Source organism: Trichoderma breve (assembly GCF_028502605.1).
Source record: "Trichoderma breve strain T069 chromosome 7 map unlocalized scaffold00007, whole genome shotgun sequence".
Lineage (NCBI taxonomy): Eukaryota > Fungi > Ascomycota > Sordariomycetes > Hypocreales > Hypocreaceae > Trichoderma > Trichoderma breve.
In genome coordinates, this window is record NW_026611593.1 from 954201 (window position 1) to 979694 (window position 25494).

The 25494-nt window shown below is 48.4% G+C and overlaps 7 protein-coding genes across 7 annotated transcripts; 3 read left to right on the plus strand and 4 right to left on the minus strand.

Moving 5' to 3' along the window:
• Positions 1–928: 928 nt before the first annotated feature.
• Positions 929–3069, minus strand: T069G_10502 (uncharacterized protein; the record flags this gene model as incomplete). Its single annotated transcript, XM_056177712.1, has 3 exons — positions 929–2401; positions 2482–2649; positions 2731–3069. The coding sequence occupies 3 exons, from the start codon at positions 3067–3069 to the stop codon at positions 929–931; spliced, it is 1980 nt and encodes a 659-aa protein (XP_056024002.1).
• A 2481-nt stretch (positions 3070–5550) lies between these two features.
• Positions 5551–6575, plus strand: T069G_10503 (HPP family domain-containing protein; the record flags this gene model as incomplete). Its single annotated transcript, XM_056177713.1, has 2 exons — positions 5551–5814; positions 5916–6575. 2 exons carry the CDS (start codon positions 5551–5553, stop codon positions 6573–6575), a joined length of 924 nt encoding a protein of 307 aa, XP_056024003.1.
• Positions 6576–7399: 824 nt separating this feature from the next.
• T069G_10504 (uncharacterized protein) lies at positions 7400–10012 on the plus strand (the record flags this gene model as incomplete). The annotated part of the gene is made up of 2 exons (XM_056177714.1): positions 7400–9052; positions 9113–10012. The coding sequence occupies 2 exons, from the start codon at positions 7400–7402 to the stop codon at positions 10010–10012; spliced, it is 2553 nt and encodes an 850-aa protein (XP_056024004.1).
• A 2324-nt stretch (positions 10013–12336) lies between these two features.
• On the minus strand, positions 12337–15111 carry T069G_10505 (putative threonine/serine exporter domain-containing protein; the record flags this gene model as incomplete). The annotated part of the gene is made up of 5 exons (XM_056177715.1): positions 12337–12478; positions 12533–12604; positions 12764–13871; positions 13941–14035; positions 14105–15111. The coding sequence occupies 5 exons, from the start codon at positions 15109–15111 to the stop codon at positions 12337–12339; spliced, it is 2424 nt and encodes an 807-aa protein (XP_056024005.1).
• Positions 15112–18063: 2952 nt separating this feature from the next.
• On the minus strand, positions 18064–19632 carry T069G_10506 (short chain dehydrogenase domain-containing protein; the record flags this gene model as incomplete). The annotated part of the gene is made up of 6 exons (XM_056177716.1): positions 18064–18288; positions 18350–18418; positions 18483–18779; positions 18832–19140; positions 19221–19277; positions 19561–19632. 6 exons carry the CDS (start codon positions 19630–19632, stop codon positions 18064–18066), a joined length of 1029 nt encoding a protein of 342 aa, XP_056024006.1.
• Positions 19633–21730: 2098 nt separating this feature from the next.
• T069G_10507 (cupin domain-containing protein) lies at positions 21731–22476 on the plus strand (the record flags this gene model as incomplete). The annotated part of the gene is made up of 4 exons (XM_056177717.1): positions 21731–21988; positions 22062–22123; positions 22199–22320; positions 22385–22476. The coding sequence occupies 4 exons, from the start codon at positions 21731–21733 to the stop codon at positions 22474–22476; spliced, it is 534 nt and encodes a 177-aa protein (XP_056024007.1).
• A 325-nt stretch (positions 22477–22801) lies between these two features.
• Positions 22802–25339, minus strand: T069G_10508 (fungal zn(2)-Cys(6) binuclear cluster domain-containing protein; the record flags this gene model as incomplete). Its single annotated transcript, XM_056177718.1, has 6 exons — positions 22802–23330; positions 23383–23568; positions 23629–24257; positions 24319–24399; positions 24453–25080; positions 25143–25339. The coding sequence occupies 6 exons, from the start codon at positions 25337–25339 to the stop codon at positions 22802–22804; spliced, it is 2250 nt and encodes a 749-aa protein (XP_056024008.1).
• Between the last annotated feature and the right edge of the window lie 155 nt (positions 25340–25494).

The window sequence follows — 25494 nt, forward strand, 5'->3', positions numbered from 1 at the left end:
CAGGATAGAGGGTGAAATCTATGAAGCCTTCCGAGACGTCGGTATCGAGGACCTCGACGTCGTCAAAGGTGACGGAGACATGGATTATGCAGCTCGGCATACTAGCACAGGGGACAGTGATGGATGAAAAACTGCAGAGGTTTTTGGTGTGATAGTTTGTAGTGGTGGTTATGGTGATTGAGTTTGTTGTTGAGGGGTAGATGTAGGCGCCTACGGGGGTGTTGAAGAAAAGGTTTGTGTTGGGCACGTTTATGGAGGTGCTTGGGAAGAGGATGGTTGGATACATGGTGAAGGAGAAAGAGAAGGGTTACAGAAGTTGAGATTACGAGTTTTGTTTTATGTAGTGATGGTGAGGTGGATTGTGTGATGGGATACGGGGGCATTCTGGAGAGGTATATATTGGGGAGTCGAACTACACTTCTGAGCGTCTTTTTCAGCTGATTACTAGCAGCTTGTCCGATTCCCCTTGGGGATTTGACAAGCTGATAATGGGTTCTCAGCTCTGACAAAGAGGAAACATACAGTTATGCTAAGACGATTGTAGATCTCTGCATGAGGATGTGGGGATGGACTCATGCGGGCATTGTGTTTTGAAAAAGAGTCTGCGTGTATGATTCGTCCTCACACTTGTGGCAGATATTATGCGGCTCACTAGAATAAACGTGAATTGACAAATCGGTATACCGGTATAAAAGCCTGTAAAACTATGCTTCTTAGCTAGGCATGTGCTATCTCCTCTCAATGATGAGCCTAGAGCGTATAACCGTAATGAAGCCTGCTTGAAAGTGAAAGTGAAACCCCCATTACTATTTTCCCTTCCAAATCCCTTGGATAATAACCATGGCCAGCTCGAATCAATATTTATTCCCTTGTAAGCAAATGTCCTTTTTCCTTCCCAAACTCCATCCAATCACTCTCCCTGTTCCATCTAATTAAGAGCTCTCTTCTCGAGGAACTTCTTCACGACAGCAGCTGCAGGCACTGCCTTGATGTCGCGGCATCCCATCTCACAGCTTTTCGGACACTTGGGTACCGTGTCCGGGGCGAGGCCTTGCTCTTCAGCCTTCTCGCGGCGGTGCTTGGCCACCATGCCGTAGTGCTCCCATTTGCGACGATTGATCTCGCCACACGCCTTGAAGTGTTCATCCCAGTAGTCTGCCCAGTCGGGCTCGTGGAGCGTGTTCTCCAGGAGAAGCTTGGCCTCGTCCTCGGCTGATATTTTCCAGCCCCATTTGCGGCGAGTCAGAGTGATGTCGCTGCCTATGATACGGTATTCGGTGTCCTTGCGGTTCTCAAGGTCGTCAAGGTAGTCGTCGACTTCACTTTCGTCAATTTCGTACTGCAATGCTAAGCGTGTCTTTAGAGAGACCCGTGTTGGTCCCATTTGAGCGGCCGCTCTCCGAAGGTGAGGAGGCAAGTAGTCGTTGTACGGATAACGATTCCATTGCTCTTCCAAATCGTCTCCAAAGGGGTGCGAGATTGGACTTTCATGCTGTCGACGACGGATTCTGGACAACGCCTCGTTTGTGTGTGTCGAATCAGCCAGGAACATGCGAAATTTTGCATCGTCGGGGTTAATAGTATAAAAGTCGGAAAATCTTCCTGAGAAGATGAGCCAATCAGCTCTGTTTGCTTGAAAGAGAGTCGCAAATTCAACAGTTAATCCGTCGTTTGCCTCATTGTAATTAGTAGACACGATATTGTTTGTGCCAATGGTGCTGATAAAGTACCATATGCACTCCTTCGGAAACCCTTTAAGAAGGAAACGACGAGCACATCCATTATCAAGAAGGCCCTTGTCAATTCTGCCAAAGCCATAAGAGGAAGATGAGATCAGCCATGCGTTGGCGCTATAGACGTCACCGTTTTCGGCCTTGTATAAGAGAGGAGAAGTGTTGGCGTCGTGTGTAAATTCGGCGGCCGACTGGTGATACACGAACTCGAGCATGGCGGTCTTGGTATCATTGCTAAAAATTGGGGCAGTGTTGAGTACCATGATGCCAAGGAGTCCACCGTGGCATTGAATACCTCGTGTGATCTGAGACGTGGTTGCATCAGGCGGCAAGTTTGTGAGCATGACACGACGGCTTTGCAGCCCTGTGGTTGGAGTGGTCACATAGACCTCTGCCACATCGGACTGATACTCCAAATCTAGGTGAAAGGGTGCGTTTCCTCCTGGGGTATCGACAAACGAGACGGTTTCTTCTAGCAATTCCATATCCCTGTTCTCGGTTAAGAAGAATTGCTCATCATCAGTAAGCTCAGTCATACCAATAATCTGCTCATCGGGAAGGCCGTCATCTAGCAAAAGATCAATCTCTGTCTCGACGGTGTCTGGTGATTCTGCTCTGCTGTTTGACACGCCTCGTTCGTCGGATTGCGGAGTTGAACTGCCAGACTCCTATCACACAATTCAGTCAGTACTCTACCCATCTTATCACATGAACGGATGACTGTTAGACATGTCCTTCTTGCACATACCGAGCTGTCAAGACTTGGATTGGCCTTTGCCTCCTCCATCATGACAATATTTCCCTTGAGAATATGTCGAACACCGGTGAGAGAATTGCCCAGCGTTCGAAGGGCGCGAACCAAATCGATATCCAATTCTTCCTCTGCCAATTCTTGAAGCATGTGCTCGACTTCTTTCTATTGAGAGCAATCATGTTAGCCTATATGCACATGCTTCTACAAGCTTGTGTAAGTGAGAGATGGCAGTTGTCTACTTACACTGTCAAACACAATACTCTGTATCTGATGAAATTGTCGCCACAAAGCATTCTGGATTTCTTGAAAGATTTCAAGACACTCATCACGCTTCTTATAGCTTCGCTGATGCTCATTCCCATGTCTCTTGCCTTGATTGCTGTTGTTGTAGTTGTTTGCTTGGGTCTCCAAACTTTGTTCTGCAGCAGTGATGAATGCCTGAGAAGTAGAAACATTCGATTGGCTAATTACATGCTGATGCTCCAGCGCACCATCACTTTGATCTCCATGATGGAAAGAGGAGGCCGTGACGGATGGAGGAGGCGTGAGATCAATGAGCCTCTCTGCGTTTTGCACAGCCATTGTATTGAATGGGGGACAATGGACATGCAATCTGAAGTTGTGGCTTTGAGGAATGAGGGAGAAGATGGAGGTAGAGAACAAAGCTGCAGGATGGAAGAAGAAGCTGCAGTTGAAGGCGAAGGAGTGTAGAGGCCTTGGGCGGTGAGGTGCGTTTTACTGTGTTGGGAATTGCTATAGTGCACGAGCTGCCATCGTCAACACCGGCAGAATGCCCTCACTGGACGTTTGCTTCATCTTGACAGCCATCTGGGTGCCTGAGGAAAACATGCGATTGCAGTGACAGTGAATCACAGACAACTATCTCCAAGAGGCGCAGCTGGCAAACTTGCAAGAGAGTGAGCTGCATTAGCGGCGGTTTCGTCCAGATACTTGGGACGAACTGCTGAGGGTTCTAGTTCCAACTGTAGAGACATCTGAACTCGGCGTGATGCAAGACCGTAGGAGAAGTTTGATGCAAGTAGCCAAAGGAGATGGAGGATATTCTAATGAGTATATCTAGGTACTGATGCTTAGTAACCGAGTCATTACATAGACTTTTGGCACAATCTCGTTGACTACCTAGGTTAATTCCGGAGCATAGGATGGATCTAACGTCTCGTTCTCATAGCCTAGCACTCTGTAATATATGTATAGGTGAAAGCAAAGTCAGCTCATGCCGCATCTTCATCTACCGAGTCGAGAACCGATACCATCATGCAAATCTAAAAAGAGAGAGAGAGAGAGGGAGAGGGAAAAAAACTCAAAAAAAAAAAAAAAAAAACTCTCATTTCACGTCGAAAGTTGCCTATCTAGGGGGATGATTCACTGCAGAAAACAGCTTGAAACATTGTTTGATCGGTTGTCGGCAACGGGTTAACGGCTTGTATTTTTAGAGCCAGGCATTTCCCTTTTGAGAAGGTTTCTGCGACTGCTACGTAAGCAAGCTAAAGAAAAAACTGCTGCAAGGCTGCTAGTGACGCTGAAGCGAATCGACCGGGCGTCGATTTTATGTCGGCCAAGTGGGACTAGCTTGGCTTCGAGAAACAACGTCATAAGGGCAGGGCAAAAGGGAAAAAAAAGCATCCATAGAAGAGAATGAGATGGACAAGCCAAGACAGCGGTTATCCGGGATGAACGGGCCCCAATGCAGCTAGACCGGAGAATAAATCCTCCCCTAGAAGACATCATATGCAGTGCTAGAACAAAAAGAATTCCAAAACTCCTTTCCCGCGATGCGTGCCGAAGCAGATTTTTGGCGATTTCGCGCTGCCCGATTTGCTGCTTTGGCGCTGCACCGGCTGTATTCCGGCGTGCTGATTCCGAGCCAAACCCGAACGTTTGTACCGGCAAGTACCGCGACCGCAAACGTTTCCGGGGAAAAGCTGCACTGGAGAATTGCGAATAGCGAGTAGCCTATGCAACTGCAAGCTAGGGTAATGGATTGATTACTAGTTACGGTCAGATGGGCTTTAATTGAATTGAATGAATGATTCAGGTATATGGTAGTCTGGCAATTGCGATGCGGGGAGTTGGTGTACTACCTCCTAATGTCTGTGGTGATGGGATGCTTGAACCAAGGGCAGAATGAGATGAGTAAACTGTGGCTTGTTGGACATTAAAATTTACCATATTGCATTATGTTAGGTAAATAAGTATCCAGTAATAAACACACTTGGCTTTCAATAAACTAATTCAATTTGAAGGCATTATTAGTCAAATGCCAACATCGTCAACCCCAATGGCACAATCCCCATGGCCAAAAGATACCTCAAACTACATCATGCAAGCCCCACTTCGTTAGCACCCTAAAACCCAACCCCCGACTCCCGCAAAAAGGGAAAGCTGTGGGGCTCCCAGCTGCCGCAGGGGTCGGCAGGGCTGCGGTTTCCTCAAAGCTGCTTTTGTTACGTACAAGCTTTCCCTCTGACTGGCCGCTGCTGGAACCAAAGGGAACCAAGCCATGTCCGCACAGATGCGAGCCAGCATTTCCTGCTTCTTGTTTCTCGTCGTACTCGCGCTGTGTCCGATACCTTTCGCCCAGCTCCTGTTCCTGCGCATCGCTGAGTCTCGCCAATCCCGAGGTACGCGTGGTGTACTTGTCGCTTGTTAGTCCGGCCGTCCACGTTCTCCTCATCTTTGGATGCAGCTCGACAAATCTCCGCGGCACACACAAACATCCCTCGTCATCTTTTCGGCTTTTTCGTCTTTTTTCTTCTCGATTTGTTCTTTTCGCTCTTTAAACTATTTCGAAGCGGGTGTTGTATATTAGGCGGCCCGTTCCCTCGTGGCCTTGGCGAGTCTGGATGACCATTCAGTTCAGTCTCAGCTCACCTTGTCTCGACTTGTCAATAATCTTGCCTCAACTTGAGCAGCCTTCTCTCGCCACCAGTACTCGCTCATAACTGTGCCGAAACAACATCACGACGACTAAACCTCCTTTCTCTCTGACATACCCAGCATCAACGCGTGTTATACCAGCCTCAGCTGCGACAAGCCGACACGATGGCGCCCATCCACCATTCCTGGAACTTCAACATTGACCGGTTCCTCAATCCCTTGATCCCTCCTCCGCCATGGAACCACATCCCTTACCCCATCGCCTACTGGTTTGGCTTTCGCAAGACGAAGCCTCAAGGAACAGGCAACTTGATGCCCATCTTCTGGGCCTTCCTCGGCGTCTTTGGTGCTATTGCCATGATTGAAGCCGTTGGAAAGCATGTCGCCTCGTTCCCACCCCACCACGTGCCTCTCATCGTGGGCAGTTTTGTAAGTCGATCTTAGAAATATCTGGTACGAATACGTGTATAAGTATACGCATATACGCACATTTTATGATTGTTGTAACTAATTGGCGATGCTACGTTTAGGGTGCTGCTGCCGTCCTTGAGTTCTACGCCATTGAATCGCCTCTTGCGCAACCGAGAAACGCCATCGGCGGCCAAGTCATCTCTGCCATCATTGGTTGTGCCGTAGGGAAGCTCTTCCTTCTCAGTGACAACTTTGAAGACATCAAATGGCTCGGCGGTGCTCTAGCTTGCGCTTCTGCTACTGCAATGATGGCACTGACCAAGACCGTCCACCCTCCGGCAGGTGCAACCGCGCTATTGGCTGTCGTTGATCCAACTCTTATCCAAGTCGGCTGGTTTCTGATCCCCGTCATGTTGTTGGGATGCACTTTGATGCTTGGTGCAGCCCTCCTGATTAACAACATTGAGCGCCAATTTCCCGTCTACTGGTGGTCTCCCGAAGATCTGAGGCAGCCCAACTCCATGTTCCGCCGCCGAACATCCAAGAAGAAGGCCAAGGAAACTGAATCCAAGCCCGAGGACGCTAGCAGCGGAGAAGGCGATGCGAGATACGTTTCCGATGTGGAGGCGAATGCCGCTGCCGAGACCGAGTTAGAAAAGGAGGACACCATTTATGCCGCCGATATCATCATCAAGCCTGGACAGGTCATTGTGCCTGAGCACGTCTATCTCACCCAGGAAGAGCAGCAATATCTGGAAATGATATCCAAACGTCTCTAAGCGAATATGCCACTTACAGCATGCGCCTATTCTTCCTACTACAACAACAACACCATCATCATCGCCATCGGAGTCACATGGCGGAGGACAAGCTGTGACACCACTTGACGACATACTCATGCATTTTCTTTTCAGCCAGCGGATGCATCTTTGACGAAGCATGGCGTTTCTTTTTACCTACCAGTTTATAATCAATGATTTCCACGTTGCTGATCTACGAGATACCACATGTATATAGCTAGCTATTTCTTTTTCTTTTATCAAAAGCAAAATATAGCTCATGAACTCTTCATCACTTGTCTTATTGCCTTTTTTGCAGTCATCTACCTAGATGCTTACTACCCACTAGTAGTCCATCGCCGTCGTCGATCACTGTTTGCTTTTTCCCCGCTAAGATCGATCTTGAGATTTGGTAAGTCAAGCCGAGCACGCTAAGTCTAGAATCCGGGGCTATGCTGCCAAGCTGCTTAAGCCTAGCAATCAGCCTCACATGCGAGACACCAGATCCAAGCAGAATTACTTTACCGAGCCACTGATAATCCAAAATTTCCATCTCAGCAAACGGTCCAATCACGATGCTTCTTCCGTCCAACGGCGCCCGTTGACTTTTTGACCAATGCGGCTTCTGCCTGCATGCCGTCTGAGTCACCTCGGCGAACCTCTTTAAGCTCCGTAGGATTTGCGCCGTATGACTAACAGCTTCGCAGGAACTTCTGACCAACAACACATATACTCACATATATATATATCCTAGATGCAATGCGTTCTCTGTTCTCAATTTCTGTTTCCATATTTATCCTCCAGACGTTGTGGCCGCCCTCATCATGGCTGCAACTGAAGATCAGGCCCAGGCCCAAGAGGTGCCCTGGTTCTTGAAGACATCATACCCTGTCCTTTTCCCTACTCACGATGCCTTGTTCAAATCACCTGCCGCCTTTGACAGTTATCTCTCCGATGAACTGCGGGGTGAATATGGGGTGATGTCGATGGAGTCCCTGGAAATGGAAGACTCAATGGACGGCATCACTCTAGCTAGCGAAGAGAAGGAATCATCCACACCCGATCAGAAAAAGGAAGACGAAGAGTTTCTGAACCGCATGTTGACGGAGAACTCGGACGTCGCCTTTCGATCTACTCAAAACGCACTAGTCGACCTCTTCTTCGAAATGGAAGAAGTCGTTTCTGGTGATCGGTTAAAGGAGCTGCTCGACGCTGCCTGGGCTGTTCATCCACTCATTACTCTGAAAATCATCTTCAATGCGCGCTCAATACACTTGGGCAAGAGCTCGAAAAACGTCTTTTACCGAGCCGCTGGCTGGCTGGCGAAGAACCATCCGCTCACGCTTGTCGGCAACTTGAGATGGCTCAGTAGGCCAATCATCGAGAAGAAGGTCAAGAAGGAGAACGAAAATGATGAAGGGTTTGTCAAGGTGGAAAAGCGTGAGGGAGATGAGAATGCGGTGGATCAGTATGATGTTCGACATGGAGTTTCGCATGGTTACTGGAAAGACTTGCTGAATATCCTTGTTTTGGCGATGGAGAAGAAGCTGGATGTGCTTGAGAATCCGAGAGATGTCTTGAATGTGGAAGATGAAGATATCAAGAATGCTGTACTGGCGAGGCGGAAAAGGAAGAGGGATGGTGTGAGCTCTGCAAAGACCGCTCGATCAAAAAAGTCAGCAAAGCGTGCAGCCGCCATCGAAGCTTCTAAACAGAGGGCAAAGGCGAAGGAGATGCGAGCGAAGCCCAACAGACACGTCCTGGAAGAGCAAACTGTTCGCATTGGAAACCCGGAATTCGCCCAGCAAGTCGCGGCCTTTGAGGAATCTCAGGCAAAAGCTGAAGCGGCTCGAATAAGAGCTGAAAAGCGAGAACTGGAAGCCACACAGCCAACACATGCCTTGGAGAAAGAGACGGCACGTATTGAAAACCTCAAGTTGGCTAGGCACCGGGAACGAGATGACCGGCATGCGGCCTCTATGGACTGGTTCAACACCAATGCCGTTTACCGAACTTTGCATGTCGCTGTGGCGCGACTCTTTGCTGACCAGCTTCACTCTGACCTGGCGGCTCTCCGGGACTCTGATCACAGAGCCAAAAGGGGCATCTCTCTCTGTGCAAAATGGGCTCCTTCGCATGGCAATTTCCACGACAGACATACTTGCATCATCAGCTCCATCGCCGAAATCCTGTATCCGCGAGAGTCGCTCGCCAGTGTGGTCTCTACATCAGATAGCCGGGAAGTATATCTGCGCTACGCACGAGAGCAGTATCGCAAAGACGTGTCTGCCCTGAGAAAGCACCTCGAAGTCGTGGAGCGGGATATCAGCGCCAGTACATTCGACAAGATCAAATATGATCGCGTGCCGTCCATCGCGATGAAGAACTACACTCGAGTCTTCATTGAAAAAGATCTGGATCGCTTCCAAGAGTACGTTGGCAAGGTTGCCGAGGGAAAGGCCAATATCTCAGGAGCTGTCTTGCTGCCCTCTACACTAGTCTGCGCTGCATCGAAAGCTCCCTCATCCAATCTAAAGCATCTCAGCCAACATGAGCTCATCAATCACACCATGAGGGAAATCGAGGCCAAGGTTGCCGATGGCCAGTGGAAGACGCTTGTTCAGCGGATAAAAGACTCGGGCACCCTGTCTTCGTGCATTGCAGTATGTGATGTGTCTAGCAGCATGAGTGGCCCTGTCTTCAAGGACGGCACCACTCCCATGCACTCTGCGATCGGACTGTCTCTGTTAGTTGCGGAGGTGACGGAGGAGCCGTTTGGCGGCAAGTTTATCACGTTCGACTCGCGGCCGTCGATGCAGTCTATCAGTATGAACAAGACGTTTCCCGAGAAAGTTCAGGAGATTATGCGTGCGCCTTGGGGTGGGAATACGGATTTCGTGGCTGTTTTCGAACAGTTGATTCTCCCCCTGGCCATCGAAAACAAGCTCAAGCAGGAAGACATGGTGAAGCGTGTGTTTGTGTTCAGTGACATGCATTTCGACTCGGCAGAGAGCAGCTACAACTATTATAGCTCGAATGGACCTCAAAAACAGGCGACGTGGGCGTCCTCCTATGAGAGGATCAAGGTTAAATACGAGGAGCACGGGTATGAGCTGCCGGAGCTCGTATTTTGGGATCTCGCGGGTGGGAGAGGGGGCGGGACTGCGCCGAAGCCGGTGCTTGCGGGGGAGGCGGGCACGGCGCTGGTGAGCGGGTATTCGCAGGGCATGTTGAAGGTGTTTATGGATAATGGAATGTTTGAGGCTGAAGAGGAGGAGGAGGAGGGAGAAGTTGATGTGAAGGATGAGGATGAGGATGAGGATATGGTGGAGATTACTGCGACTGAGAAGACGAAGAAGGCGAAGATGAATCCGTTGGCGACGGTTAAGAAGGCGATTTCGCACAAGGCGTATGATATGCTTAAAGTAATGGATTAGGCAGATGTTACAATATGATGATGCAATGTCAATCTGATGTTATGAATGCAAATGGCGTTGTGTACAATCGTGTGTAAGAGACATGCAAGTGTAAGTGCTGTGCTAGATTGAGGGGCACCATCACGGCCACGAACAAGCAACTCTCCACTTCCCAATACTTGCTGATCAACGAGTCTATCAACCAAAAAAATATCTCACTTCGCCATGTAAGCAAATGTCTGCGACCCGGATGATGATGGACAGAGAAAAAATCCAAAAAGAAAAGAGAGAGAAAAATCAAAAAGAGAGGTTTGGGGCCAAACCGTGGATTGAACACGGGACCTCTTGCAGTTGAGTTGGTAGCCCAAAGCAAGAATCATACCACTAGACCATTTGGCCGATGACTTTTGACGGGAATAAGCTTTGTGGAAGTGCTTTATAAACACTAGGAAGTTTGACAACTCATTGGGTTTAGATCATGAATTGAGGCTTTAGAAAGCATGGTTTGGTTCATATTGAATTTCTTTTTAATACTATGGGATCAATTGCTTCTGGATTATCGTGGAAACTTTCATGTCGGTGCGGTTGGGTCCTGCATTGAGCGTAGTGTGCGATGGTGCAGCTATTGACGCATTTCGAGGCGAACTAATCCCGGGTAAGCGTGAGCACGATGCGCAGCCTCAATGAAAGAGAAATAACAAATCAAGTGACCAGTTGCAAGGAATAGAGTGCTTGCCTAAGTCTTTTAGTGCACATTGTATTCAAATCTGATCAGAGTAGTTATTGTATTGTTGTCTCGTTCTTGTGGTAGCTTCTAGTATATAGAATACCTATCAAGTTGAGTGAGTAATCTTACAGCGACATCGTGAAATACTTTATTTAGCATAGCGTTCACCAGAAGCTCAAAGATCAACCCAATACCGAGCAACTGAACAATATTAAGCAGTCTTACAGAAATACCTAAGTTTCCACGGAGCATACCGATAGGTCACCTGACTAGAAAACACTTAAAGCGAAATTCCAACGAGGTTTGATATAACGTAATTTGTAGCTAGATTAGATCGTGAGATGTAGTACCCTTGCTCAACGCATAAGACATGGACAAAGGGACTTCTGGTGACCAATTCTGCACATGATATCAGGATGACACATGCCGATTGCTTGGCTTCACGGTTTCAGATGTAGTGCTTCAAAATGTCTAAGCAGTCGTACAGGGCATGATGACGCCTAGTTGTCTTCTGGGCTGCTATATCCTGTTACATCTTTGTGAGCCGAGCCTAATCATCCCTATACATACTCTATAGACCCGGACTCTGATTCTAATTCTTTCCCTTTGTTGAGATTCTCAAAGATGAATCTGAACCCATTCACTCTCAAACGTTCACGCCCCTATACCCAAAGCATCACATGTCTCTCCCCCGCATATTCAACTCAAACCTCATACATTCTCTTCCTAATCCACCTTTCATATTCTGACCACTCGTTACCACTGCTTCAGCACCAGCTGATCACCAATCGCACGTGGCAGTGATACATCTCAGTTGGCTCATTCCATAATCTCCCTTGAGATCATGTACAAAGCGGGCATGGGATTAGCTGAAGTGGCAGGAAAGAAACAGGGGCGTATAGGACAAAAGTACTTTTTATACGAGTAGTACTTAATACGAGATGATGGTATACCAATTGGAGGAGAGTGGCTTGCGTTTCATCACGACACAGTCTCATATGTGTGTTTGAAAGCTTCTCCGGCGTATGCGAAACATTCTGAGATCATAAGGTTGTGGAATCTCTTGATTCAAGATTTCTAATAAAAAAGGTATCTAAGCCGTGTATATCTAGTTCCTCCATCTATCGCCTTTATTTAGTTGCTCCAAAGGAAAATAAAAAAGGGACGCTGTATATGATGTATGTGGTGTTTAATGTGTGAGACATCCAAGATCCAAAGAAAACAAAATGCCCCTTAAACTCCTACCGCTAGGAAAAGAAAAACATGAACGCTAAAAGGACTGAAAATAGAAGAAAGTTAAAACAATTGGAGCCGCTTGTCTTGTTGTATTTGTACCAGCAGTAGTGCGTATTAGATCGTATCCTGTGGTTTGTAGTATTCTGTTGTCCATCTCTTTACAATAGATCTTGTAGTATGTGGATAGTGACATAATGATCCTCATCTCTGCTGTACTCCAAAACAATAATAGAAGAAAGTAGAAGTAAATTGACATGATGAAATGCTGCTCCTGGCTCTAGCTCTAGGAGTGTTCGCTCGAAAACAAACGCTGAAATGAAAAGAAAGAGTAAAACAAATAAAGAAAATAGTAATGCGAGGAGATTGTTATCGTCATTAGATATTAGAAGCTGAATAGCCCGCTTCTCCTCTTGCCTAGCGGGTAGACGATCAAGGCACTCATAAAGAGGCCCACGCTGATGCCAATTGCGACTTGGATGACGCTCAATAGCACAGTAAAGGCAGTGCCGTCGATCTGAGAGTTGCTGGAGGAGGACGCGTTTTTGTTCAGCAGATTTGCCGAGTTGATGCCAGCCAACAGGGAACCGCTCGCAGCTAGACCAGAAGGCACCTGGACAAAGATTGCCGGGAGCATGGCTGCGGCAGCAAGGCTATAGCCGACTTTCCTGGGTAGTCGCTGTGGCTGATCTGCAGGTGTTCCCATGCTGGATTCTTCGTCGGGCGTCGGAGGCATCTCTTGCTTCTTCTTGGAAAACCGTGGCTGGACTCGTGCCTGCCACCACTCTACAAGATCTAGCCAGGCGTTTTGCACGTGTCGTCCGAGTCGCGAGTACAGATTGGCCAGGATACCAATGGTTAGCGCGCCGAGCATGTTGGAGATTTGGCTGTTGCTCTCAAAGTATTGGCTTGAATAGCTGTTGACGCAGAAACCAGCGAGAGACATGATAGTCATGACGGGTGTTTGCTTCCACTGGGCCTGGTTGATGATGCACAGGCATAATGTGAAGCCCGGAACAAAGAGGAAATTCCATCCGCGGTTGAAGCTGAGAGGATTGTCACAAGTCGTCGCACTGGCCGCGTTACTGTCGAGCATGCCGTACAGGGAAGCTCCAATGGTAATACCGTAACCAAGGAAGAGAGTGTAGATGACGGCGTGCACCATGCGAACGCTACCGGCAACGATGTTATGGCTCTGAAGCTCCAGAGATCCACAGAGCACCATGTAGCCAGGCAGGATCAGGGCAATGCTGCTCTGAGCCAAAGCGCTGAAGCAAAACAGCTTCCCGCCTTGAATTGATCCGAAACCGCGAGCGATAAAGGTTGTAATGACAGCAGCAGAAACTTCAAAGACGTGAGCGTAGAGCTCGTTGCTGGGAGCAAAGACGAGCTGAAGAAGCCCAACTAGACAGCCCAGCAAAAAGGCAATAGGCAGATCGATGAAGCGGCCCTGAAAAGCAAATGGAGCCACGCAAACCGAGGCAAGACCATACATGAACACCCGGAACCAAGTCTTGAACTTGGGTTTCCGATCAATGACTTCGTCCAGACGTCGGGTTGCTTCCTCCACACCAAGCTTATCGTGGACAACATCCTTGTAGATGTTGTGAACATCTCGTAGGCGGCCAAGATCAACTCCCTGGGGTACTCGGACTACCTTGACTTCTGCTGTATGCGTCGAGCTGTCGTCGAAACTGATTATCATGCATGATGGTATGTATAAGAATTGGCCTTCGATTTCGAGAACGCGTGAAGACATATTCATGTACTCCTCGAGGCGGTGCGTCGGAGCGCCATACATCATGAGGGCACGGCATAGCTTCAACAAGTATCTGTGGCGTGCAATGATGCCCGCAATGTGAACTGTGATTCGGATCTGTTCCTTCTTTGGTTTTCCAAACTTTTCCTTCTTGATCTTCTCTGCGAGACGATCAGATATTTCGCTGGAGCCAGGGGCTGCAAACATGGATGATGATTTCAGGAGCTCACCCAAAGCAACCGAGGAAGTCGAGCCCCGAGATTTGTGATAGCCTCTCAGTCGGCTAGATGATCGCGATCGAACAGTGCTGACGGTTGAGGGGCGTCTAGAATTCGGAGGCGAGGGATGCGGAGACATGATGGGAGTTGAGGGCGTTGTAGTAGGAGTAGTGAACCCGCTGCTACCTGGACCGTGGTCGGCGCCGTTATCATCGCGGTAAAGCTTGAGCAGAGAAGAGAGGATGCCTCCACGATAGGAAGAGGGCCTGGGAACGTAGTCTTGGGCGTAGGCCTGCATTATGACTGGGGTTGATCTTCCAGACGTTGCCGAGAATTGTGGGTGGAACAGGTGGTTTTTAGCATGAGAGTTGACCAGCATCTCCGCTCTGTCATGCTCTTCGTGTGGCTGGTACAAACGAGAGCTATGGGGGGTGCGATGGGTGGTGGAGTGTGTGTTGGGATAGTAGGGTTCCTTGAGAGTAGCAGTGCTGCTGCTACTGGTCGTGGTGATAGCGGCGTCATCCAGGTCTGGATCATGATCGTCTGAGACGTTAATGACGGGCTGGAATGCTCGTTCAAGTTCGATGGAGTTTCGTCTTGATCCCGGGGCAGATTGTGAATACAAGGCGCCCACTGACACAGCCAATCGATCCGCCCGTTGCCGTGCGTCGGTCATGGATCGAAGCTGCCGCTCCGTGGCATGCTTCTCCGCCTTGTCTGCCTCCTCTTGTTCCTGGGGCACATTGTAGCTCGTATTCCGTCTCAAAACTGGCCTCGGCATTCTTGGGACTGGGGAAGGTTGTTCTCCAGATTTCATCGGTGTCAGGACCGGTGACGTCTGTTGCTCGTGAAAGTGACGCTCCTCCTCTTCCGTCAGCAGCACCTTGTTTAAGGCGAGTCTCAATTCCTGAGCATCCGGGGCGCCGGGGGGAGTGAATTGCAGGCTGGGAGATGCCTGGGGTGAATGATTGATATATCCAGGCGAGCTGGCACTCAAGAGCCAGTCACCACTACCGGGAGAAGCAATCGGTAGACCAATTGAGGGGCCAGCCGAGAGGTTTGCTGATGACCTCTCCGACTCCCGCCTGGATTCATCTTCGCTCCAGACGACGCGCTTCTTGCCTTTACGGCCTGGTGTAGGGATATCGACAACTTCAGCGTAATCCTTGGGGTCTGTTGACATTGTTGTGGAGTGCCGACTGCCAGTGCGGCCGGCTCTGAGACCTGTCTCAGGGTTTAGGGAAAGGCTTCGAGCCAGAGAAAGGGAGATGATGTTGCATAGTCTTGAAGGAGACGGCTACCACGGCTGCGTGACATGTAAATAAGAGAGAAAAAGCTTAAAGATGAGTAATGGCCGGTCGAGGAGGGTCGGATCTCTGGCAGGTCTGGAATGTCCCCTCCCTCCCCCCTTGTGCATGGTGATCCATCCTTGATAGCGGTTGGGTCCCATGTCAGCGAGCAAAGCTTGTCTGGGTCCCGGACCCAGTTAGATTTGCAATTACAGCCACGATGGCGAGACGGAGGGTGGGGGGATGCCGGCGAGGAATCTAAACTTGCCAACGTCCGCATGCCAAAGCAAGCAAAGGTGAAGAAAGCGGCTTGCAAAGTCGAGTAACTTGGGGCGGACGCCGTCTTCCCATCCCCGGTTTTTTTCCCGCCTTGCTCCATCTTGCCGTGCCATGACTCTATCGATGTTCGCTATAGTTGCCAACAGAGTTTGTTGGCCATTGCCATGATCGGCTCGCCTTCCGTGATCATCGGAGCTTCTTCATCTGATCGTTGCGTCGTTGCCACTCCATCAGCTTATACTGCCATCACTGCGTATCTCGGCCCCTTGGCGGCATGGAAAACCTAGATGCAAAGCCCGCCCAGTTAGCCTGTCGGTAGTTTGAGCGCCGCCGCCGGCCATCGGGCGCATAAAGAGCAATAATACGAAATCCACAGCGGGCTAGCGAGAGCGTGATAGAGAGAAGTTTTGCAGGTGGACCAGAAAAGCGGTTCTGATGGCCAAGATTGTTGGCGATTATGTACATATACGACCAGGGACGGGCTTCGGGTTGCCTGTTTGGAGTAGCCGGTGGTGGGCTTATCGCACGTGCAGCTGCATCAGGCGAGAGGCGAAATAATTTCTCCATCAATACTCCGGAACCATGAGATGGAAAATCTTTCACCTGTACAGTATATCACCATATACTTTTGCTTATCAAACTCACAAATATCATATCATGCTCAATTACACGTCATGTCTATGGAATACCTAAAAGGAATCACGTATTCCGTCAACATGTCCGGCTTATATCAGGAACGGCAAACGCCATCAGTTTTTGTGGTGGCGAGCATGACTTTGTTTGCGCAATCCGCACCACTTTTTTTCTCCCATTGTCTTCAGCCAGCCCAGCCCTGTCAGGTACACTAACAAACTAACAAACGCCTTGGCTTGAAAGATTCTGCAGCGATTCAGCTAATCTTACTTGGCTCGCTACGCATTGCTAGCTCCTTCGATAAGAATCTGCCAGGGCAACAGGGGCCCCAACAACTGCCGCCACATGGGAACATGGGATGCCAGCATAGGCCAGATAGTTCCTCTATGCCGTCCCAAAATTTCTTCTCGAATGATTCCGTCCGTCATCTTGAGACGAAAATCAACCTATCGGAAGATACCCTGGAGCTTATCTGCGGCCATTAGTGCCTAGATATCAGGAGCAAAGTCATGCAAAACTCTGCATCGCTCACACCGAACCCTGATTCTTGGCTACCGACGAGTCAGCGTGCGACGGCCGTTGAGACCATTGCTCGCACCTTGATATCCCGAATTGCTGCCTAACAGATAGCTCTCAGCTCAGAACGAGCCCAAAAGCAAGGAACAGGAAAAACGGCCCTTCGCTGATCCCGGCCCAAGCTCCTTCAGGGGCCCTGGACGGACCGAGGCCCCCAAAGCCCCAAAGCTTAGCACGAAGCACATCACGGAATGAACCCACAAGGGCCCACGCTGGCGGCTGGGAGTAGATCAGGAATCTCGTCTCGCTTGGACAATCACGCTGCTAAGCCAGCAAGCTTGCGCGTGCACTTTATCTGGATAATAATAGTAACCGCCATAAAGTTTAGTTTATCGGGGCCTATTCATCCTAGAGCCACCTAGTTTAGCTATTGGAGACTCGTATTCACAGATACTGGAGCCAGATAGGAGCTCGAAGTTGTGGAACCGCCATGAACGGGACCATCCCATGGTCTCGGCTGCATCTACTCTTTAGACAAGCCGTTTCATGTTGACAGATTTGTCTAGGTGAATCTGAAACATTATGAGTGCAGGCTTCTCATGCGTCGAGTCGGTGAGTGCTTCGCATATACAAAGTACGAGATATGTGACTTGTAATCCGGCCCTTTTCTGCCAAGGTTTTAAATGGAGGGCATATCGGCTGCTCCACGCCAATTCACGACAAATCGAATCTTCTGAGGTGCATCAATGCAACAGGTACGTTGTGTTTGGACAACTGGACATGTAGACGTCATCTTCATTTGCTTGATACAATGTTCCTGTCTCTGTTCCTGAAACCTGCTCAAGATCCAAAGCCACTGATGATCTTGTCTAATTTGACCCGCATATACGTCGCACCCATGTGATACATATTTCCATGACAGTTTGACAGTTGACTCGTTTGCCTTTGTTTCAATCTCAGAATGTCTTGCTTTCTGACGACTCTGTCATCTATCATGGCGTATAACCTGTAGCGAGATCAGGATCTACCGATTCCAATCATGAAATGTTTAATACTGACTCAATGATCGTCAGGGGGGTTGTTTTCTTTTCTTTTTCTCCCCCCCTAAAGGCACTTGCATAAGACTTGAGACTTCAAGAATGGACTTGAGACTCGAACAAAAAACGAATTTGATATCGGCAGCACCAAGTGGTGACAGCATTTGGTTTCATGAGCAACCGAACAGCATATCTTATTATTTCTCACACATGAACGATACAATAACAAGTTGTTTTATGTTGTGAATAAATGTATATGACGCTAAAATTACGTGAATAGGTATTATTTGAGAACAACAATCTTTTTTGACACTGGAGTGTCTTTGAAGAACCCCGAGCTGCACACACAAATCCTCCTTCTCCCCAGCAACGTCATAGATCTTACGCATAAGCGCTGGTCTGGCTATCGCAATACTCAAAGAATTTCGTCGCCTTGGTAGGCTCTCCTCCTTGTTTGGAAAGGTGTGCATCAATATCAGGACGAGTCGAGCCAAATCGACCCCAGGGAATGACAAATCGTCCGCTGTGCTCTGGCTTGACGTCCGGAGACAAGCCAGCAAACAATTCTGTGTATGCACCGAAGATGGGGTCGTGAAGGAGCGGTATCTGACTTGAGCGTTAAAAAGACTTGCACTCTATTTAGTCTCATAAAATACAAAGTACTTACAATTGGATAGTATTCCCACGCAGGCATATCGCGCTGCAGAGGCGTCTTGAGGTTGCCGGGGTTGGCAGCCTTTGTAGTAGAAGAGTAGTCAGTATAACAAAAGTTGTCGAGAACTGGTGATGGGCTCCCTTACCAAGTGGAAAATTCCCTTCTCAGCATCTCGCTTGGCCCATTCACTGCAAATAAAGAGGTTTCCAGTCTTGCTAACTGCATATCGAACATTGATGTCTGGAAACTTCTTCTTGTAATCGAGATTGTCAAGATCAATGCCACCTTTGGGTGCCATGATTTGGATCATGAGTGATCCCAGCCAAACAACGCGAACGCTTCCTGCTGGCAAGGATTTGGCTGTTGACTCAAGGAGAGGGTGCAGCAGCTTTGTGAAGAGAAAGGGACCAAGACAATTGACAGCGATCATCAGCTCATGGTCCTAGATGAATACTGTTAGATAAGTCACGCCAGAGCATGTAAATGCGACGTACCTGCTTCGATTTGGTGGGCGAGTTCTTGGGTAGCCGCATGATTCCTGCATTGTTCCAAAGATTGTCAAGCCGAGACTCCTTTGCAAGGAAAGCATCTGCGCTCGCTTTGATGGATGTTAAATCGGCCAAGTCCAGCTGCAAGAACTCTAGCCTTCCTTTGGAGTCGGGATGAGCCGCCTTTAAGGTCTTGATTGCGTCTTGGCCGGCATCTTCGCGGCGACCGGCAATGTATACGACTGCGTTTTTCGCATACAGAATTTTGGCGAGCTGGTATCCGACACCCGAATATCCACCAGTTACAATAACAACCTGCCACACAAGAAATCAGTGTAAATACGACAATTTGAAGTTTAAGGATTAAAAGGAAGAGTTCCAGCGGTTGTACTGACCTTTCCAGTGAGATCTCCCAACTGGTTCTCAGTAAAGGTAGGCTTCGGAGGCCAACCCTGAGTTAAGAGGCTACCAAGCCCTTGAAACATGGTTGCGAAATAGGATTGAGTTACGACACTGTCTGACTGTTCGATGATGCGATACAATGAGTTGAGGAAAAGCGCTCAACTAAATTGCATAGGTTTATCTGCGTGGACGATGAAGAATAGAGGGGAGCTGAAAAGAGCACACGAATCACGCAAGTTTATATATTACGCTATTGATCAATTAGTCAAGTCGCATCCAATTTGCTCTTAAACTCCACTGGGTCCTCGGTGTTTCGATCTTTAGTTCACAAACGTGGGCAGCCACCCATGCAATCCACGGGAGCTTAGCTCTGGGCTTTGCGGAGGAGTCCTTGCATGATTGCATGATCACAAATCTATTTTGACAAGCTGGATTTGAATCGCAGTTTTGAAATGACAACTCTTGAGTTTGACGATGATTCTCTCAGTTGCGAGCATTCACGTTCACTCACAGCTTCCATCTCGTGGCATGCAGCGCTCCATGTCCTCACCTATGCGCGTAAAAGAAGTCTTTTTTCCTGTATACTATTCACTATACATTGAAGCGGACTCACGGCCGAAAACTGTCTCTCCTCCGGCATCAATATCATCCGCCGACGATTCAAGCGGACCTCTAGCTGTCCCCACCCTGATCCCCCGGCACCAGCTAGCCGAAGACACCAGATTCGCAATCTCGCGGTCCACGATCGCTGAGAGGCTGGCTCGGCTGGCGGGCTTTTTCATTGGTCCGCGGGACTAGCTACAGGCGGAAGTTGATTTGCTCGGCTTTCTGGGAGCTTTGCCCAAGGAAGCTACTTTTCTGTCATCACTTCCACGGTGCTTGCTTTTGCGGTTACTTTCCTGTCATCACTTCCACGGTAGTTGTTTTTGCGGCAATGATTACCATATGATGATAGGGGATAGAGGACTTTTCTAGGATATGTTGTCCATAGTCTATGGTGTAAAGTGCTGAGAATAGGTTGTCAACGTCGGATGACAGAACCTAACTCCGACTAGCCTTCCGGCGATGAACATTCATTCAGCTTTTATAGTATGAGGAGTTATTAAGCTATTCACCATCAGCGGAGAAGCATCCGTCACATACTCCGCAAGTCGTTGTCATTGAGGCCTAGCTTTATCCTAGCTTATCCGTATAGAGTGCGGAGGGTTGTGATCTTGATCTCGTTGTCAATTATCGGGATGAGTTGACATGCATGCATTCTACCTTCAGCAAGCCCAACTAAGGTCCGGAATGGCGGAAAAGTAGGCCGCTTGCTTGGCACGGCTCCGCCCGTTGGACGAAATAAGCATAAGACGATCCGTGCCTCGTTGTTGATTCATCGCTTACTGCTTACCAACTTGTGTACCGCATGAGTGTATCCGCTCCACTGGATCCCAAGCCTTCCGAAAGTTTGGATTTCCGTGTCCTTTTTTTTGACCCTAGTGCAGCGGCATGTGAAGTGAAGTGCCGAGCGCTAATTGTGTATAAGAAGCACTGCACGCTCTTTCATTTGGAACTTACAATAAGTCCATGCATGTTTCTAGGTTTCAGCTGATGCTTTATTACTGCCATTGCCATCTGCAGGTTTGGATCATGGTAATAGAGTGCTGCTTTTACAAATATCATCGGTAACACCATCAAGACAATAGATACGTACGTATGACTTCAGTCAATTAATGAAACTATCGTAGCTGACTAGAAAGAGAAAAAGAAGAGAAAGAAAGCATTCATCCAGTCATGCAGTTTTTCGCATCATGATATAAACTACTCTGTTACATATACGTGTTATACGCACTTGGCATCGCAAAAACTTGTTGGGACGGATTCAGCTATCTGAGACAAAGCGCCCAGAATGCCCAGATGATTCGCCAAGTCGGATACACGACCAACATTCTATCCATTGGCTCCTCCCCATCAGTGCTACAATGCGCATCCAACACTAACCCATTCTTCCACTAGTTCTCGGATAGTCGCTGGTTTCATCCCAGTAAGACTCGTCCCTCTCTCTGCTCTAGTTTCTCACAATTGCGCGGTCCCAACAGCTCCCCGCATGGGACAGACCCGGCAGTGAAACCTCAACAAATCAGCACTGGCATTGTGCCTGTGGGTAATATGCAGGCCGGGCTCCATACTGGACTTGTACTAGGTAGATGGTAAATCTTCGAAAACCTGCATGCATCTGCTTGCTCTCTTTTCTCCCGCCTTTTCGCATCCCCCATATCATATCGCGCAAATTGTTTCTGCAAACAGCAACTTGGTGACGCCAAGTTTCTGCAGCTACACCGCATGCCAGTAGTAAAGTGACACGTTGGCTGTCTTAGATGTCATGTGATTTGGTAAATCGTATTCAGCGTATTCAAACAGTCTCAATTTATAACTCAAAGACTTTCCCCCGTGGTTGGTTCTTGTAGTGGTCGCCCTTTTTGATAGCACTCCCAGCCGCCAATACATTCACATATCCACCATGACTTCCTGGTTCCCCGACCCTAGGCGAATCGTCACTGGCCACAACTCAGAGGGCAAAGCCATTGTTGTTGCCGATGGCACTATTCCATGCCAGCCGACACCGATCGGGGCCAACTTTGCTGTTTTATTCGAAACCCACGAGTTTCCCGTGTCCAACGATGGATGGGAGGATCCGACCAAGGTCCGGACCACGGATTTGGCAAACAACAAGGGAATCGTCCTGCGAGTTGTCGACATCCCACCCAATGTGGAGAAGGCAGGGGTATGATTGACCTGGAATTGGGAATTGGTGGGGTGGTTTCAGGTGTTGATGCTGAAGATGTTTACAGATGTTGTTCCATCGAACCGAATCGCTGGATTTCGGCATTTTGCATAGTGGAGAAGTTATTTGGTACGTTGCCGCATGATGTATCTCTGTGAGATTTTGGATGTTGGATTAGAGTCAATTGCTGATATCTTCGTTTAGCCACCTTGACGACGATGTCGAAATCCACATGAAGGCGGGTGATGTTTGCGTCCAGCGCGGCACAATCCACGGTTGGACCAATAGCACAGACAAGCCGGCGCGCATTTACTTCATCTTATCTGGTAAGAACTATCTCAGATGCATATATTTATTGTGAAGTGATCAGAGAAACTTATGGCTCAATAGCTGCAAAACCCGTCAACATCAACGGGCAATCATTGACAGCGGTCGGTTACTCCAAGCATGAAATCGAGTCTGGAGGGGAAGTCAAAAACTAGAACACATTATTGGATAATAGCTCTCCAGGAAAATAGAAGAGCATATAATTTTTCTTTTCTTTTGGATATATGAATTGACTAGACAATGGGGCGAAAAACATAAAAATTCGGGGCTGCGGAATCTCAGGATGTGAAGTATAAACGAGGATATTTCTTAGCAATAAAGCACGACAGTCGGCTCGGCTCAATATTTTTTTACATCTTCAAAAGACGTTGTATGTTGTATTGAAACGAAAACATCATTCTAACTATTACGTCCAGGCATATCGCTAATCAAGATGGGAATGAAACAATACGAACTTTTTCCGGCACCAGATTCTCACAATCACGCAGATAGCAAGAAGTCCTCCATATGCTGTAAATACTTGTACAACCCAACATCAACCCCATTATCCATCGTATCCTCCGCAAAACTAACCATCTGCAAAGCCTTGGGAAAGTCCTCTTCCGAAGGAAAGTGCCCGCTCGAAAGAGAATGTTGAATCGTCAACGCAATTCGCAAATAGGTCCGTGGTTTCCCGGCGAACAATTGAGCCCATTTATTCTTCGGCTCCTTGTCCTTCTCCTGGATCTTGCCCCCGGGTGGGAAGCTGGATAAAAGTTCGGGCGGGAAGCATGTGTCTGTCAGCTGCTCTTGTTGGGCAATCTCGACGGATTCTGTTGTTTGGATGTGTGCGATGATTTGTTTGATGAATTTGAGGACATTGTTGGCGTTTTCGTGGAGGCTTCGGAATTTGTTCATGACGTTTGTGTAGACCATTAGGTCGCGTTTGTTGTCTGCGGCGAGGGTTCCGGTATTGAGTATTTTTGCGTCTAACACTTGCCATATGAGCGGAATGGCTGAGAAGGTGACACTGGCGATCGAGTCAGTATGAAGTTCCGCGTGGAAGAAGACAGCTTGCTTACAATGTGTTTGGCAAGTACTGGACAAGACCTAGACGGGCCAAATGCATGAATACTCCAGTAATGCCCTTCAAGGCAGAGTCCATCTCTGCTTGCACTTGTAAATCGTTCTCCTGAGAGTCGGAAGCATGACTAGGATTGGATACGGATAACAACATCATGTGATAACACAAACTCGCTCTCGCGGAACTATTAAAGATGTCAGCGCATGGCCTATCTCCTACTGTTCAAAACTTCTGTTGAACTTACTAGTAGTAGATAAATGTCATTTTGGTAAACATTGTCAACGCCTTGTGGATGCCAATTGATGGCGTGGAAATCTCGAATCGTTCCTTCGTTTTGCGGTACCAAACATCCAACAGCTGCAGCGTTTCAACGCAAGTATCAGATTCTTTCTGAATATCCGCATCTGATTTAACACTCTTAGGACCTGACGCAGGGTACAGAATAACAAGAGCCTTGTTCAACGGAATGATGAGTTCGCAAAAGGCCGACATCATGTGCGCCAAAATCTGCTTCGTCGGCCTATCGTACACCGTAGAAACCCCTAGTTCATCCGAAAAGTCGGCGAGGGTGAGTCCTGGCAGACTAAAGTCGAATTCGTCGCACCCAATGTTTAAGGGCCGTCGTAAGCTCAAAGACATGACCCTGTCTCGCAATATGCAGGCCCACCAGAGTCGTTTGAGGATGAGTTTTGAAGGGTTGTCATCACTGAGGGTGTAGTACTGATCCGCTCGAGCACATCGAGCATAGTGAACGGCATTTACCATCCAATGTGTGTTTGTCGTGTCGCTTGGCGCAGGTGAGTGGTAGGTCAACATGACGGCTACTTGGGCATTGACAACATTGTTTCTGTGGATATCGAACTGCATCATTGTCTATATTGCGAAAGAATTGTTAGAATATATCTCATATCGCACTAGGTATGACTTCTCTAACCTTTGCCAACATGTAAAGCTCGGTGTGAGCCGATTGTACGCTGCTATATCCAAGGCTGAGCAGTGTTGACGGCTTAACGTACTGTGGACACGTTAATCTTGATTCACAAGGATTGAAGCGATTGATGAGCTTACGGGAGATGAGATGAACAGTATGGCCCGAATCAAGAGAAGGGGGATGCGGGCCTCTGCTGCCCAGAATTCTGCCTCGCTGAGAAGAGGGATGATGGGGTGGATATGTGAGAAGTATTGATGAAAGAACTCTTCCAGTAGCGTGTCTGAGGGCAGGGAGAGACAGCCTTTTTCTGTCAAGTACTTGACATCAGTATGGCTAAGTTGATTGAGGTAACCGGGATCGACAAAATAGTAGTTGGTGTACGGCACGGAACGCGTAGGTGGCTGCAACCCAAAGATGGTGGTTTTGTCGTAGTCAAGCCCCCAAGGGTTGCCAACGCCATCGAGGCTAGGTCGCCGTCCAATTTGACTTGGGTCGATAGTGCCATCAGTGAAGGTGAAGTTGTGTTTTGAAGCCTCGGTATGAGAATCTGAATCATCTTGCTGAAACACTGGTATTGTGGATGGGGTAGTCCTAGATGGCGGACTAGAAGATGAGGATGGTGTGTGATCACTCTTTACTTCTGCTTGTGCCGTTGGAGCTGAGTGAATATGACGTGAAGGCCTCAACTTCTCTTCAGCCAGAGAGCGAGACTGGTCCAAGCGCTCCTTTTCCTCTTGTTCTATGACCCGCTTCACCCGTTGTTCCCTTTCGAGATAAGACGAATCAGTATGGATGTGATATGCTCTCCACATGCCATGTCAACTTACCATTTCCGCTTCCGCGGTGTGACCTTGCAATTGGCCGAATCCAGCCGACAGTTTGTACAAGGAAAGCCAGTTACCACCACATCACACCTCACTTTGCGTATTCTACAGACGGTACAGGCATGACTTGCCCGGAGCCGAGTCCGTGATAGCGGGGAGCCGGGACCTGAGGCCTCTTCGTCAGACTTGGACGAACTCATTGCCTCCACTTCGCTTCCGGATTGTGGTGAGTTAGAGGGCACTTTTGTATTGTCAGCCTCTCAGGGTGAAGATTGCTGTTGGTTCGCCTTTGCCTCAATGTGGCGATACGGAGGGGAACCTTGTGTGGGTTTGAGATCTGGGATTACAGATAAGA